Source organism: Mandrillus leucophaeus, unplaced genomic scaffold (genome assembly GCF_000951045.1).
Source record: "Mandrillus leucophaeus isolate KB7577 unplaced genomic scaffold, Mleu.le_1.0 Scaffold55, whole genome shotgun sequence".
NCBI classification, from domain to species: domain Eukaryota; kingdom Metazoa; phylum Chordata; class Mammalia; order Primates; family Cercopithecidae; genus Mandrillus; species Mandrillus leucophaeus.
Window position 1 is genome coordinate 4,439,480 of NW_012105919.1, and position 13,032 is coordinate 4,452,511.

At 49.7% G+C, this 13,032-nt stretch overlaps 1 protein-coding gene across 1 annotated transcript in view; it reads right to left on the reverse strand.

Moving 5' to 3' along the window:
- Nucleotides 1–7,387, reverse strand: part of SDS (serine dehydratase) — an 11,603-nt gene extending 4,216 nt beyond the window's left edge. The window contains exons 1-6 of the mRNA XM_011997923.1: nt 7,269–7,387; nt 3,305–3,459; nt 2,862–2,901; nt 2,457–2,596; nt 2,265–2,356; nt 878–1,105 (exon numbers count right to left, since the gene is read on the reverse strand). Coding sequence (XP_011853313.1) covers nt 878–1,105; nt 2,265–2,356; nt 2,457–2,596; nt 2,862–2,901; nt 3,305–3,457 — 653 coding nt within the window. The 5' untranslated portion in view covers nt 3,458–3,459; nt 7,269–7,387. The remainder of the gene's footprint in view (nt 1–877; nt 1,106–2,264; nt 2,357–2,456; nt 2,597–2,861; nt 2,902–3,304; nt 3,460–7,268) is intronic.
- Between the last annotated feature and the right edge of the window lie 5,645 nt (nt 7,388–13,032).

Sequence of the window (13,032 nt, forward strand, 5' to 3'; positions counted from 1 at the left end):
GTTAGCCAGGATGGTCTCGATCTCCTGACCTCGTGATCCACCTGCCTCGGCCTCCCAAAGTGCTGGGATTACAGGCTTGAGCCACCGCACCCGGCCTCTTTCTTTCTTTTTCTTTCTTTCTTTTTTCTTCCTTTCTTTCTCTCTTTCTTTCTTTTTCTTTCCTTCTTTCTTTCTTTCTTTCTTTCTTTTCTTCTCTCTCTTTCTTTTTCTCCTTTCTTTTTCTTTTCTTTTCTCTTCCTTTCCTTTCCCCTTCCTTCCTTCCTTCCTTCCCTCCCTCCCTCCCTCCCTCCCTTCCTTCCCCTCTTCCTTCCTTCCTCCCTTTTTCTTTTCCCTGTTTCTAGACAGGGTCTTTCTCTGTCACCCAGGCTGGAGTGCACTGGCATGATCATGGCTCACTGCAGCATCAGCCTCCTGGGCTTAAGCAATCTTCCCACTTTAGCCTTCTGAATACCTGGGACTATAGGTGTGTGCTACCATGCCCAGTTAGTTAAAAAACAAAACAAAACAAAAACAAAAACGAAAAAACAACTTTTTTAGAGGTGGGAATCTCTCTATGTTGCTCAGGCTGGTCTTGAACTCTGCCTCAAGTGATCTTCCCGCCTCAGTCACCCAAAGTGCTGGGATTACAGGCACAAGTCACTGTGCCCAGCCTCATATGAGGCTTTTCACGTGAGGAAGTGTGACGTGGTGGAGTCACACAGACTTGGGCTTGAGTCCAAGCTGTACCACTCACCGGATGTGACCCTGGGCAAGTGATCAAAGCCTCCATTTCCTCATCTGTAGAACAGGCTAACATCAGGATCTATCTCGAAGCCAGACCTAAAGGGGACTCCCCAATGCTTGCTGGACACCTGAGGGAGGCACCCCAGCTGCTCACCTGGTGATCTTGGGCAGGGAGACGAGCTTGCCTGCGGTGGTGGCGGCGTGGAAGCTGTGGGCGCCAAAGGTCTCCATGGCGATGACAGGCACGTCCCCCCAGCCCACCTCCTGCAGCCCCTGGACCACTCCACACAGCAGGCCCCCACCGCCCACCGACAGCGCGATGGCCCCCGGCTTTTCCCACAGTGCCTCCTTCAGCTCTTTCACGATGGAAGCGTGGCCTTCCCTGGAGGGTGGGGAGAGGGGGTGGCGGGTCAGGGCTAGGCTTCCTGGAGACACCAGCTCAGGTTTGCACCGGCCTCATCCCAGCTGACGGGGCCTGGAGCTACTTCCCTCCCCACCCGCCACCTCGGCTTCCAGCTGCCAGCATCTGTGTCTCTACCTGAGGACTTTCTCTGGCCACCTGAGCTACCTGCAAACAGAGTCAGGAGATGGCAGCCCCTTAGAGGAGCCCTCAACCAACGGCTACGGGTCGGGTCGGCGAACAAACTCCCCTGCTCCTTCTCCCAGGGAGAGGGAAACTGTGGCCCACCTTCTACACTGGCTCCCAGGGTCCCAAAGGGATTAAGCTCCAGCCACCCACAGTGGCCACCTGCCCTTGAAAGCCCCCTTCCTGACATTTTGGGCTGGATGATAGAAAAAGAAAAAAGAAAAAAGCCAGCCCCCTGCCTTCCCCGGCTCACTTCCCCACTCCCCCACTGAATCGCCTCCCAAATAAACTCCTTTCCCTGAAAACTTTGTGCCCAGGTCTGCTTCCCGGAGGACTCAGCTGCTGACACTTGAACACCTGTGTGCTTGCATGTTCAGCCTTGGGTGTGTTGTGGGTGCAGCCGTGGAGAATGGGCATTTGGTGCACATGTGTGTGCACCTGCTGCTGCACCTGGGTGTAACATGTGAACACGTGTGTTTCTTCTTTCTTTCTTTTCTTTTTCTTTTTCTTTTCTTTTCTTTTTTTTTTTTGAGATGGAGTCTCACTCTCTTACCCAGGCTGGAGTGCAGTGGTGCGATCTTGGCTCACTGCAACCTCCACCTCCTGGGTTCAAGTGATTCTCCTGCCTCAGCCTCCCTAGTAACTGGGATTACAGGCATGTGTCACCACGCCCAGGTAATTTTTGTATTTTTAGTAGAGATGGAGTTTCACCATGTTGGTCAGACTGGTCTCAAACTGCTGACCTCAAGTGATCCTCCCACCTTGGCCTCCCAAAGTCTGGGATTACGGGTGTGAGCCACTGTGCCCCGCCTCAGTGTGCTTCTACATGGTGTTGTGTGCACACATGTGCAGCTGCTGTGCATGAGGATGCGATGATGTGTATCATAGCAATGCCTGCCCGGTGATATAGGGCAGTGGCTGCCACCCCCACCGAGTGACCGTGAACTGCACATACCAGATGAGGGGGTCGTCAAAGGGGGGAATGTAGACCCAGCCTGGGTTGTTCTTCGCTAGGGCCTCCGCCAGCTCGAAAGCTTCATCCAATAACTGCAAAACCACAGGGGAGATGGGAGGGGGTGAGGCACAGGGAGGACCCTGTCCAGCCACCAGGTACCCTCTCTCTGCCCTGCCCTGGGTCGGCACTCACCTCACCCACCACCTTGACTGTGGCACCTTCATTCTTGAGGCGCTCAATGGTGAGAGCAGGTGTGGTGCTGGGCACGACGATGGTGGCGGGGACGCCCAGTTGCCTGGCCGCATATGCAGCTGCCATACCTGCATTTCCCGCTGCCAGGGTCGGGGGTGGAGAGGGTGTCAGTGCGGGAGCATCTGGGAGCCCAGGCAGGACTGCTTACCCTCTCCTGGGGGCTCTGGAGTTCCCCCATCACCTCCCCACCCTGGGTGACTGCTGGCCTCCCCCTGGAATTCCAAACTGCTGGCTGCTGCCAGTGTTTTCAATGGCACATTGCTGGGGAAACCAGGGCTCAGAGAAGCGGAGTACTTGACCCCAGGACACACAGCAGAGGACAGGATGGGGAAGCAGGTCACTTACCCGAGGAGCAGACAAAATGTGCACAGCCTTGCTTGGCCCACTGTGGAGACAACAGGAGAGGCACTCAGGCCCATCTCCCAGTCATTGCCTATGCTCTTCCTGTCCACCCGGAATACCTGCCAGGATTCCACTGGACACAGACCTTTCCTTCACTTGGAATTTGTTCTACCTTGTCTGAGACTGCACCGCCCCTCTCCAAAGAGACTGGCTCAGGAAGGGGTGGAGGAAAACAGGCGACTGATGGCTCTGGGATCAGTCCTGAGGGACCCTCCTGGAGGGGCACCCCTCCACCAGAGGAAGCCCTAATGGTGGACGCTCAGTCATTGTGGGGAGTCAGTAGGCTTATCCCACGATGACTTTAATTTCACACAGCACTGGCCCTGCCCTGGTGAGGAAGGAGGACCTGCCACCCCTGTCCAGACAATGCTGACCCGGTCCCGTACCCTCTTGCAGAAGTGCCCAATGCCCCGGATCTTGAAGGAGCCGGAGGGCTGGGCACTGTCCATCTTGAGGTAGACGCTGGTGCCGGCCACTTTGGACAGGGCCATGCTGTCACGGATGGGGGTCCTCACGTGCAGGGGTTCTCCGAACATCATTCCTGGCAGAAACGAAGGAAATGCAGAGGGTTAGGAGAGCCAGCCAGAGTGACCCCTTCCTTCGCTTCCCAGCAAGCCAAGCAAGGGCTCAGACCAGACAGCATCCTGGAGACCTGGGCTCTAATCACAGGTGGGCCACCTACTCGCCATGTGACATCAGACAGGAAATCACGCTTTGGCCTCAGCTCTGTCATCTGTAAAATGGGGACAGGTATCACCCTCCACTCCTGACTTCTCACACATTTGCTGGGAGGCTGAAGAGATAACACTCAAACCTTGTAGCTTTCAAAATGCATGAGGTGAGGCTGGGCACAGTGGCTCATGCCTGTAATCCCAGCATATAGGGAGGCCAAGGCAGGTGAGTCACAAGGTCAGAATTTTGAGACCAGCCTGGCCAACATGGTGAAACCCTGTCTCTACTAAAAATACAAAAAATTAGCTGGGCATGGTGGTGCGTGCCTGTAATCCCAGCTACTTAGGAGGCTGAGAAAGGAGAATCACTTACTTGAACCCAGGAGGTGGAGGTTGCAGTGAGCAAGATCGCACCATTGCACTCCCGCCTGGGCGACAGAGCAAGACTCTGTCTTGAGGAAAAAAAAAAAAAAGAAGAAGAAAAAAGAAATAGCCAGGCATAGTGGCGGGCACCTATAATCCCAGCTACTCAGGAGGCTGAGGCAGGAGCATCACTTGAACCCGGGAGGTGGAGTTTGTAATGAGCCAAGATCAAGCCACTGCACTCCAGCCTGGGCAACTGAGTGAGACTGCTTCTCCAAAAAAATAAAAAATAAAAAATAGTCTATCTATCTATGCGAAAATTCAGGGACACCCACACACATATCCACACACACATACTCCATCCACACACACACACACGATCCACCCCCACACACAATCCATCCACCACACACGATCCATCCACACACACACACAATCCATCCATACACACACATATAGTCTACATGTTTCTTTTATTTTTAAAATTTTTTTATTTGAATTTTGTTGTTGTTCACATGTTTCCATGTGCACAGAGCATCTTGGAAAACACGCGTGACAGGCTGGCCAGGGTGGGGCTTTTGAGGAGAGCTGGCCCTCGGGATCATAGCACCCACCTTTTGCACGGTTTGAATGTTTTACCATGTGCCTCTATTACTTACTTAAATGCATACATTAGAAAAAAACCCTGGCAACTGGCTCTTCTGACATGCAATTCCAAGTATCTTGGCTTAAATGGACGATCCCAGGACCCAGCAGAATGCCTGACTCATAGTAGATGTTTAATAAATATTTATTTTAAAAAAACCCCTAACTTTTGGGAAGCCCAATATTCAGTTAGGAAAAGCTCTTTCATAATTACCAATTTTGTCATAATTATTATATCATTGACTAATCACTTAGCTTTTAAATTTTATTTATTTATTTATTTATTCTGGTAGAGGTGGGGTCTTGCTATGTCGGCCAGGCTGGTCTCCAACTCCTGGTCTCAAGTGATCTGCCCGCCTCAGCCTCCCAAACTGTTGGGATTACAGGCATGAGCCACAGCACCTGGCTTGCTGTTGTTTTAAGTCACATTTTGGGGTAGTTTGGTACACAGCAACAGGAAGCAGACTATTAACATAATTTGCCCAAAGTCACACTGCGAGTGAGGCAGGGAGGCAGGATTTGAACTCACCCAGGAGCAGCTGGCTCCAGGGCTCAGGCTCTCTCTGAGACCCATGGGCGTGGCTCAGGCTCCCGCTTCTGGGATGGGTTCTCAGGGATGAAGCAGTTGGGGTGGCCTGGGGTCTAGCCACAGCCACATCTGCCCACCCAGCCTTTCCATCTCCCCCACCTTCCGCTGAGAGTCCCAGGGTGGATTTGATTCTCTTCAACTTGGGCCCGGCCAGAAGAGATCAGCAGGCGTTGGCTGAGGAGTGTTCTGGTTCCCCCTCCCGCCACCATCCCAGAAGGCCAGGCAACGGTGGCTAGCTAGAGACCCATCTCCAATGCCACCTCATCCAGCCCCCTGTCCCGAGCACTCTTGAACTGGACATCCATCCCCCCGTCCCAGAATGAGCCAGACATCCCTTGGTCAGAGGGAGAATGAGGGGTGGGGATCCCAATTGCCCCACAAGCCTTAGCATTCCCTAACTAGGTCACCCCTTGTCTATATGAATTAACTGACATTCGGGGCCTGGGAGGGGAACTTGAACAGACACCCTCTCTCTGCTGGATCTCTTGAATAAAAGTCAGAGACTGGGGCACACTTCAAAACAGGACGTCCCCAAATCAGAATGAACTTTCAGCTCCTGGAGCTTAATCCCCAAACAATGGGATCCTGGTTTTTATTTATTTATTTGTAGAGAATCTCCCTCTGTCGCCCAGGCTGGAGTGCAGTGGTGCGATCTCAGCTCACTGCAACCTCCACCTTCTGGGTTCAAGCGGTTTTCCTGCCTCAGCCTTCTGAGTAGCTGGGATCACAGACGTGCACCACCATGCCCGACTAATTTTTGCGTTTTTAATGGAGACAGGGTTTCACCATGTTGGCCAGGCTGGTCTCAAACTCCTGACCGCAAGTGATCCACCTGCCTCAGCCTCCCAAAGTGGTAGGATTACAGGCATGAGCCACCACGCACCCAGTTCTGACTGACTTGACATTAAAGGCCGGTGTAGGTCACCAAGGCCTGGCCTCAGGGACAACCGGGGTGGGAATTGGAGGAACCGGCCACGGAGACCCTTTTTAGGTGGATTTGGGGCTCCATTTGTCCCAGGCGGTGCCTTCAGGTAAAAGGCCAGGGCTCCCTCTGCAGGCAGCCCCTTCTCTGCCGCGGCTTTCCGTGAAGCAAGCATCCGTTAACTGCATCCAGCCTGCCAGTCCCACCCTGCCCCAAGGATCAGAAGACTTCAGAAGACGTTGTGCCTAGGGAGGAGGAGGGAGGCCCTGAAGCTGCTGTCTGCCCACTCGACTTCGGCAGTCGGAAGCCGCCTTCCCTCTCACTTGGTTCGCAGTAAGCATTCAGTCGGTATGAATTGTTATGAAATCTGGGCTAGACACCTTAAGTGCAGGTCATCCTTTCACCCTCACAACCTGAGGAGGAAGGTGCTACACTCATCCCCATTCTACAGATGTGGAAGATGAGGCACAGAACTGGACACAAACTCAGACAGTGTTTAGGCCCAACTGGCTCTTTTTAAAAAATTTGAGACAAGGTCGTGCTGTGTCACCCAGGCTGGAGTGCAGGGGTGCAATCATTGCTCACTGCAGCCTTGACCTCTTGGCCTCAAGCGATCCTCCCAACTCAGCCTCCCCAATAGCTGGGACTACAGGTGTGCACCACCACACTCTACTAATTAAATTCTTTTTTTAGGTCAGGAGTTCAAGACCAGCCTGGCCAACATGGTGAAATCTCATCTCTACTAAAAATACAAAAATTAGCCAGGCGTGGTGGCACACACCTGTAGTCCCAGCTACTCGGGAGGCTGAGGCAGGAGAATTGCTTGAACCCAGGAGGCAGAGGTTGCAGTGAGCCCAGATTGTGCCATTGTGCTTCAGCCTGGGTGACAGAGTGAGACCTCCGTCCAAAAAAAAAAAAAAATGTTTTTTGTTTTTTTTTTCGTAGAGATGGGGGTCTCACTCTGTTGCCCAGCTCAGTCTCGAACTTGTGGCCTCAAGCAACCCTCCCGCCTCAGCTTTCCAAAGTGTTGGGATTACGGGCATCCGCCACCATGCCCAGCCTTGACGGACTCTTTCTATGCCTCCCTCTTCCCCTGGGAAACCACAGGCTACCCCAGGACACTCCAGTCCTGAGGTGGGACTGAGGATGGGGCCACTTACCCGACAAAGGTGATGGGTCTGAGCAGCAAACAGAGCCAAGCCAGCGAGGGAGGGAGGGATCAACTGAGTAGATAGCCCACGAAGAGAGGGGGCTGAGGACGGGTGGGCAGTCTTCTGAATGGTCCCAGGGGCTACCCAGTCCTGGGCTTTATTCCCCTGGCACCTCTGGGCAGCCAATGGGGCCCTGGGGCTGGCTACACCCTCCCTCCCCGCAGCCAGGATCCACCCCCCTGGCTCGAGGCCACTGGGGCTCTCAGAAGGGAGGGGGAATCTGGCCAAGCTTTCTTCTTTGGCAGCTTCCTCCTGCCTTTCCCACAACCCATTCCTCCTCCCTCTTTCCACTTCCTCTTTCTGTCTTCAGTTTTGTGAAAGGAAAATAAAAAATTGGGACCCCAACTCACTATGCCAAAAGAAAAAAAATTAAGCCAAAAGCTGAGTCATGCAAGAAACTGCCTATCCTTTAGTTCCTAAGCAGATAGCTTCAGATGAAAGGTTAAATATTGGCTCGGCATTTTGGGAGGCCGAGGCGGGTGGATCACCTGAGGTCAGGAGATTGAGACCAGCCTGGCCAATATGGTGAAACCCCATCGCTACTAAAAATACAAAAATCAGCGGGGTGTGGTGGCACGTGCTACTCAGGAGGCTGAGGCACAAGAATTGCTTGGACCTGGGAGGTAGAGGTTGCAGTGACACGAGATCTCGCCACTGCATTCCAGCCTTCGCAAAAACAACAACAAAAAAGGTTAAATATCCCCACAGGTCGCTACTCTATGTTCACGTTATCTTCTGTAAGCGTCGATTTATTGAGATCAAGACAAATACGTCATTGACTATTTCCCTATCTGCCCCTCTTCTCTTGCAAACTGTGGATTTGGTAATGTGACCATACCTTCCTTCTTTCCCCTCCAGCTTGCTTTTCTCATTTAAATACTGACACCCTAAAGTCATCTCTGGAGAAAAGCACAGACCTGTCTCCCAGGTGCGTTCTTAACCTTGGCAAAACAAACTTCTAAATGGATTGAGACCTGTCTCAATCTTTTTGATTCTTTTTGACTTACAGATTGGAGACTCATGAAAGGGACCCTGGGTGAAGGTGGCCCTGACCTTGGACTAATTTCCTGTTGGTGCTTGGTACCAGCTTGAGCTATCTTTTTTTTTTTTTTTTTCCTTTGAGTCAGGGTCTTGCTCTGTTACCCAGGCTGGAGTGCAATGGCATGATCTCAGCTCACTGCAACCTCCATCTCCTGGGTTCAAGTGATTCTCCTGTTTCAACTCCCCAAGTAACTGGGAGTACAGGCATGTGCCACCACACCCGGCTAATTTTTTGTATTTTTAGTAGAGATGTGGTTTCACCATGTTAGCCAGGCTGGTCTTGAACTGCTGACCTCAAGTGATCCACCTGCCTCAGCCTCCTAGAGTGCTGGGATTACAGGCGTGAGCCATCGCGCAGGCCTTGAGCTATCTTGATTGCCCCCCAAAATAAGACAATTTGCTGAGGCCTGGGAGCTCCCCACCTCCGGAGAACTCCTAATCTCCCCAAATTGGTTGATATCTAAGGTTGATTTCCCTGAACAGCTCCTTTTCTGCGTTTTACTAGTTTTCAACAAGGAAGGTGAGTTTTCCGGCTTCCAGGATGACGGCAAGTAGGCACCTCCTTTCTGGAGTTTCACTCGTGTCCGGCAGGGATGGCAAGTGTGAGTTTTCCCTGCTTCTAGGATGGTAGACAGCAGTCTTCAGCCTGGCTCCCATGACTAGAAGTTACGATTAACAACCAGCTGGTCTTAATTTCGCCCTACTTTTAGAGCACTCAGTAATTGCATAAATTGCTCGACTGTTTGTTTCCTTTGCTTGACTGTTCTTGTTCCTGTTGTTTTTGTTGTTTTGGTCTGTTTTCCATCGGATTGGACCAACTCCACTTGACTTGGTCAAATCTGAAGGAAAGTTTCAAATTATGGCGAACAAGGTCTTATGAATCGGCTAAATTCCAGCAGCTAGGAAAAAAAAAAAAAAAACGAAAAAGAAAAAACAGCCAGAAAAAGAAAAAAAAAGAGAGAGAGAGAAGGATTTTGATTACCTGAGGGGCGTTATTTACATAACAAGGCCATCTTTTGCCAGCCAAGCCAAATTGAAAGAGGCTACTGGCTGTCACCTCACTCTAGTTCGGTAGCTAAGATTCTGTCCCTTTTTCACCACCGTGGCCTGGGCTTGGTTCCTAAATCAAGTCCTTTCTGGTTTGATATTTGTGTTACTTTTGAAATATCAGCAGTTTGTCCCTGCTAAAATATGGTAATGAGATTTAAAAGGATTTTTTAAAGAGCTCAATGGTTAAAAGCTTAATTAAAGGCCATATCCAAGATGCGTGTGCGTGTGCGTGTGCGTGTGTGTGTGTGTGTGTATCTATTTATTTATTTAAGGGAACCTTAATGCATTTTTTCTCTCCTAGGATCTGGTTTATTTTGAGATGGAGTCTTACTCTGTCGCCCAGGCTAGAGCGTAGTGGTATGATCTCAGCTTACTGCAACCTCCACTCCCTGGGTTCAAGTGGTTCTCCTGCCTCAGCCTCCCAAGTGGCTGGAATTACAAGCGCACGCCACCACATTGGGCTATATTTTTTGTATTTTTAGTAGCGACATGATTTCACCATGTTGGCCAGGCTGGTCTTGAACTCCTGGCCTCAAGTTACTCACCGGCCTTGGGCTTCCAATGTGCTGGGATTACAGGTGAGAGCCACCCCACCTGGCCAGGATCTTGTGTTTTGAGAAAAAGTTTTATTTTTTCTTCTCAGTTGACTGAATTCTGTTTTCTCCAATTTACTTCTGCCTGTCTCCTTTCTCTTGCCACCCCCTACAGCTCGAGGAACCTAAAATAATTTCTGACAGTTTGGGATTCCTTAAGGAAAACAGAGAAGGTGCCAGACTCCTTTTTGGGGAGAAACCTCTGTTTTTCCTTATGGATCCCTAAGAGTATAAACAGGTAAGTTCCTCTCAGAACTTCAACTGCTTGCTTTTGTAATGTGTTACCTGATTTCTTTTTTGACTAAAATCGTTATTACAACGGGGGCTACTCTTGGATGTTTAAAATAAGAGAGGGTCTGGATGTGGGCCTAGTTATATAAAGAAAAATTTTTTTAAAGATAAGAGAGGGTATGATTTAGACACTTAGAGAAATGTCTTTGCAACAAAGTGCACTGTAAAAGCATCACGCAGCCTACGTCCACCATGTCATTCTCTTTGGAGACCCAGGATTCACTGTGGGCTCTGCCCAGAGCTCCGAGTTCCAGTTAAAAGGTAGAAACTAAATTTAAAACTACCTATCTAAATAAAATAGATTTATTTAGCAGATTTCTATAACTTTATGTTTGATTTGCTTTTTTTTTTTTTGAGACTCTGTTGCTCAGGCTGGAGTGCAGTGGTGCGATCATGGCTCACTGCCGCCTTGACTTCCCAGGCTCAAACAATCCTCCCACCTCAGCCTCCCAAGCTGGTCTTGAATGCCTGAGATGGGAGGAGGTCAAGCCATCCTCCCATCTCAGCCTCCTAAAGTGTTGGGATTACAGGTGTCAGCCACCATGCCAGCTGTGGCATCCATTTTAAATCTCTCTAACACACCCAGACTCTCTTTCCTCTCTTTCTGTACTTTGAGATAAACATTTTGCTATCTGATTTTCATTTAAGAGTTGTTTATTTAGTATGTAAATTTAGGGCTCTCTAGCTGGCAGTTGCCTAGGGTAATGAAACAGGTTATCCGGAAATTAGAGGTTGGGCTGAGCGTGGTGACCAGCACTAATTCCAGCACGTTGGGAGCCCGAGGTGGGAAGATGGCTTAAGCCCAGGAGTTCAACACCAGCTTGGGCAACATAGTGAGACCCCCATCTCTACAAAAAATAAAAAATTAGCTGGGTGTGGTGGCCTGCACCTATAGTCCAAGCTACTTGGAAGGCTGAGGTGGGAGGATCACTTGAGCCTGAGTGGTTGAGGCTGCAGCGAGCCATGCCCACACCACTGCACTCCAACCTGGGCAACAGAGTGAAACCCTGTCTCAAAAAAAAAAAAAAAAAAAAAAAAAAAAGGAAAGAAAAGAAAAAGAAATTGGAAGTCTTAAATAGGAGGAAAAAAAAGGAAGTCTTATGAATTTATAAGATCTCCCTCTGTGTCTAATACATGTATATATATGTGTTGTATATCTAATGTTACTACTAAAAATAGATAAAAAGAGCTTTAATTAAGTGATTTAAAGAAAAAAGTACTTAAATCGGATACTTTATCAGAAAAATAGACACTCTAAGCCCAAATGCTTTCTCAGGTTCACAAAACTTGGGACACCAATTCACTCTGCCAAAATTGAGCTGGAAGCTGAGTCACACAAGAAGCTGCCTTTCCGTTCATTCCTAAGTAGAGAGCTACAGCAGAAGGTTAAATATTCCCCACAGCTACTCTATGTTCACCTTATCTTATGTAAACTGCCGATTCACTGACTTGAGACAAACACAGACCTGACTAGTCCCCTACCTGCTCCTTTTCTCTTGAAACATGTGGATTCAGTAGTGTGACCGTACCCCTTCCAGCTTCCAGCCTGCTTTTCCCCTTTAAATATTGAAGACCTAAAATCATCTATGGAGAAAGGCATGGACCTCTCTTCTAGTCATGCCCTTGCCCTTAACCTTGGCAAAATAAACTTTTAAATTGACTGAGAACTGCCTCAGATACTTCCCTTTTTTTTTCTTTCTTTCTTTCTTTCTTTTTTTTTTTTTTTTTGAGATGGAGTCTCACTCTGTTGCCCAGGCTGGAATGCAGTGGTGAGATCTCGGCTCACTGCAACCTTTGCCTCCTGGGTTCACGCCATTCTCTGACAACAGGTGCCCACCATCATGTCCAGCTAATTTTTTGTATTTTTGGTGGAGACAGAGTTTCACCATGTTGACCAGGCTGTTCTCGAACTCCTGACCTCAAGTGATCTGCCGATCTTGGCCTCCCAAAGTGCTGAATTACAGGCGTGAGTCACTGGACCTGGCCTGATAGGTCTTGATTTATAGTTTCTTCACTTGCAAATGGGGACAATATCTACTTTCCAAGAACTGTTAGGAAAATGGAATAAGGGTTGTGTGAGATAATGCACTGAAAGTTGCTAGCGTGTGTTTTTCATGTAGTAGGTGCCCAAGAAACAGTAACAGTAATAGAGCAAGAATGTTTAACAGCCACTGAGCCCTCAGCAAGTACCAAACCACAGAGGAGGCAGGTACTGTTATTATCCCCATCTTACAGAAAGGGAAACTGAGGCACATGAGATTGTCATTTGCCCAAGATGACCCAGGCAATAAGAGGGAGGAGCTAGGCCGGGCGCGGTGGCTCAAGCCTGTAATCCCAGCACTTTGGGAGGCCGAGACGGCCGGATCACGAGGTCAGGAGATCAAGACCATCCTGGCTAACCTGGTGAAACCCCGTCTCTACTAAAAAATACAAAAAACTAGCTGGGTGAGGTGGCGAGCGCCTGTAGTCCCAGCTACTCAGGAGGCTGAGGCAGGAGAATGGCGTAAACCCGGGAGGCGGAGCTTGCAGTGAGCTGAGATCCAGCCACTGCACTCCAGGCTGGGCGACAGAGCTAGACTCCGTCTCAAAAAAAAAAAAAAAAAAAAAAAAAAGAGGGAGGAGCTGGCCTCAGAACCCAGGCAGTCTGCTCCCAAACCTGCAATCCAAAACAGGCTGGACGTGGTGGCTCACTCCTGTAATCCCAGCACTTTGAGAGGCTGAGGCAAGCAGATCACTTG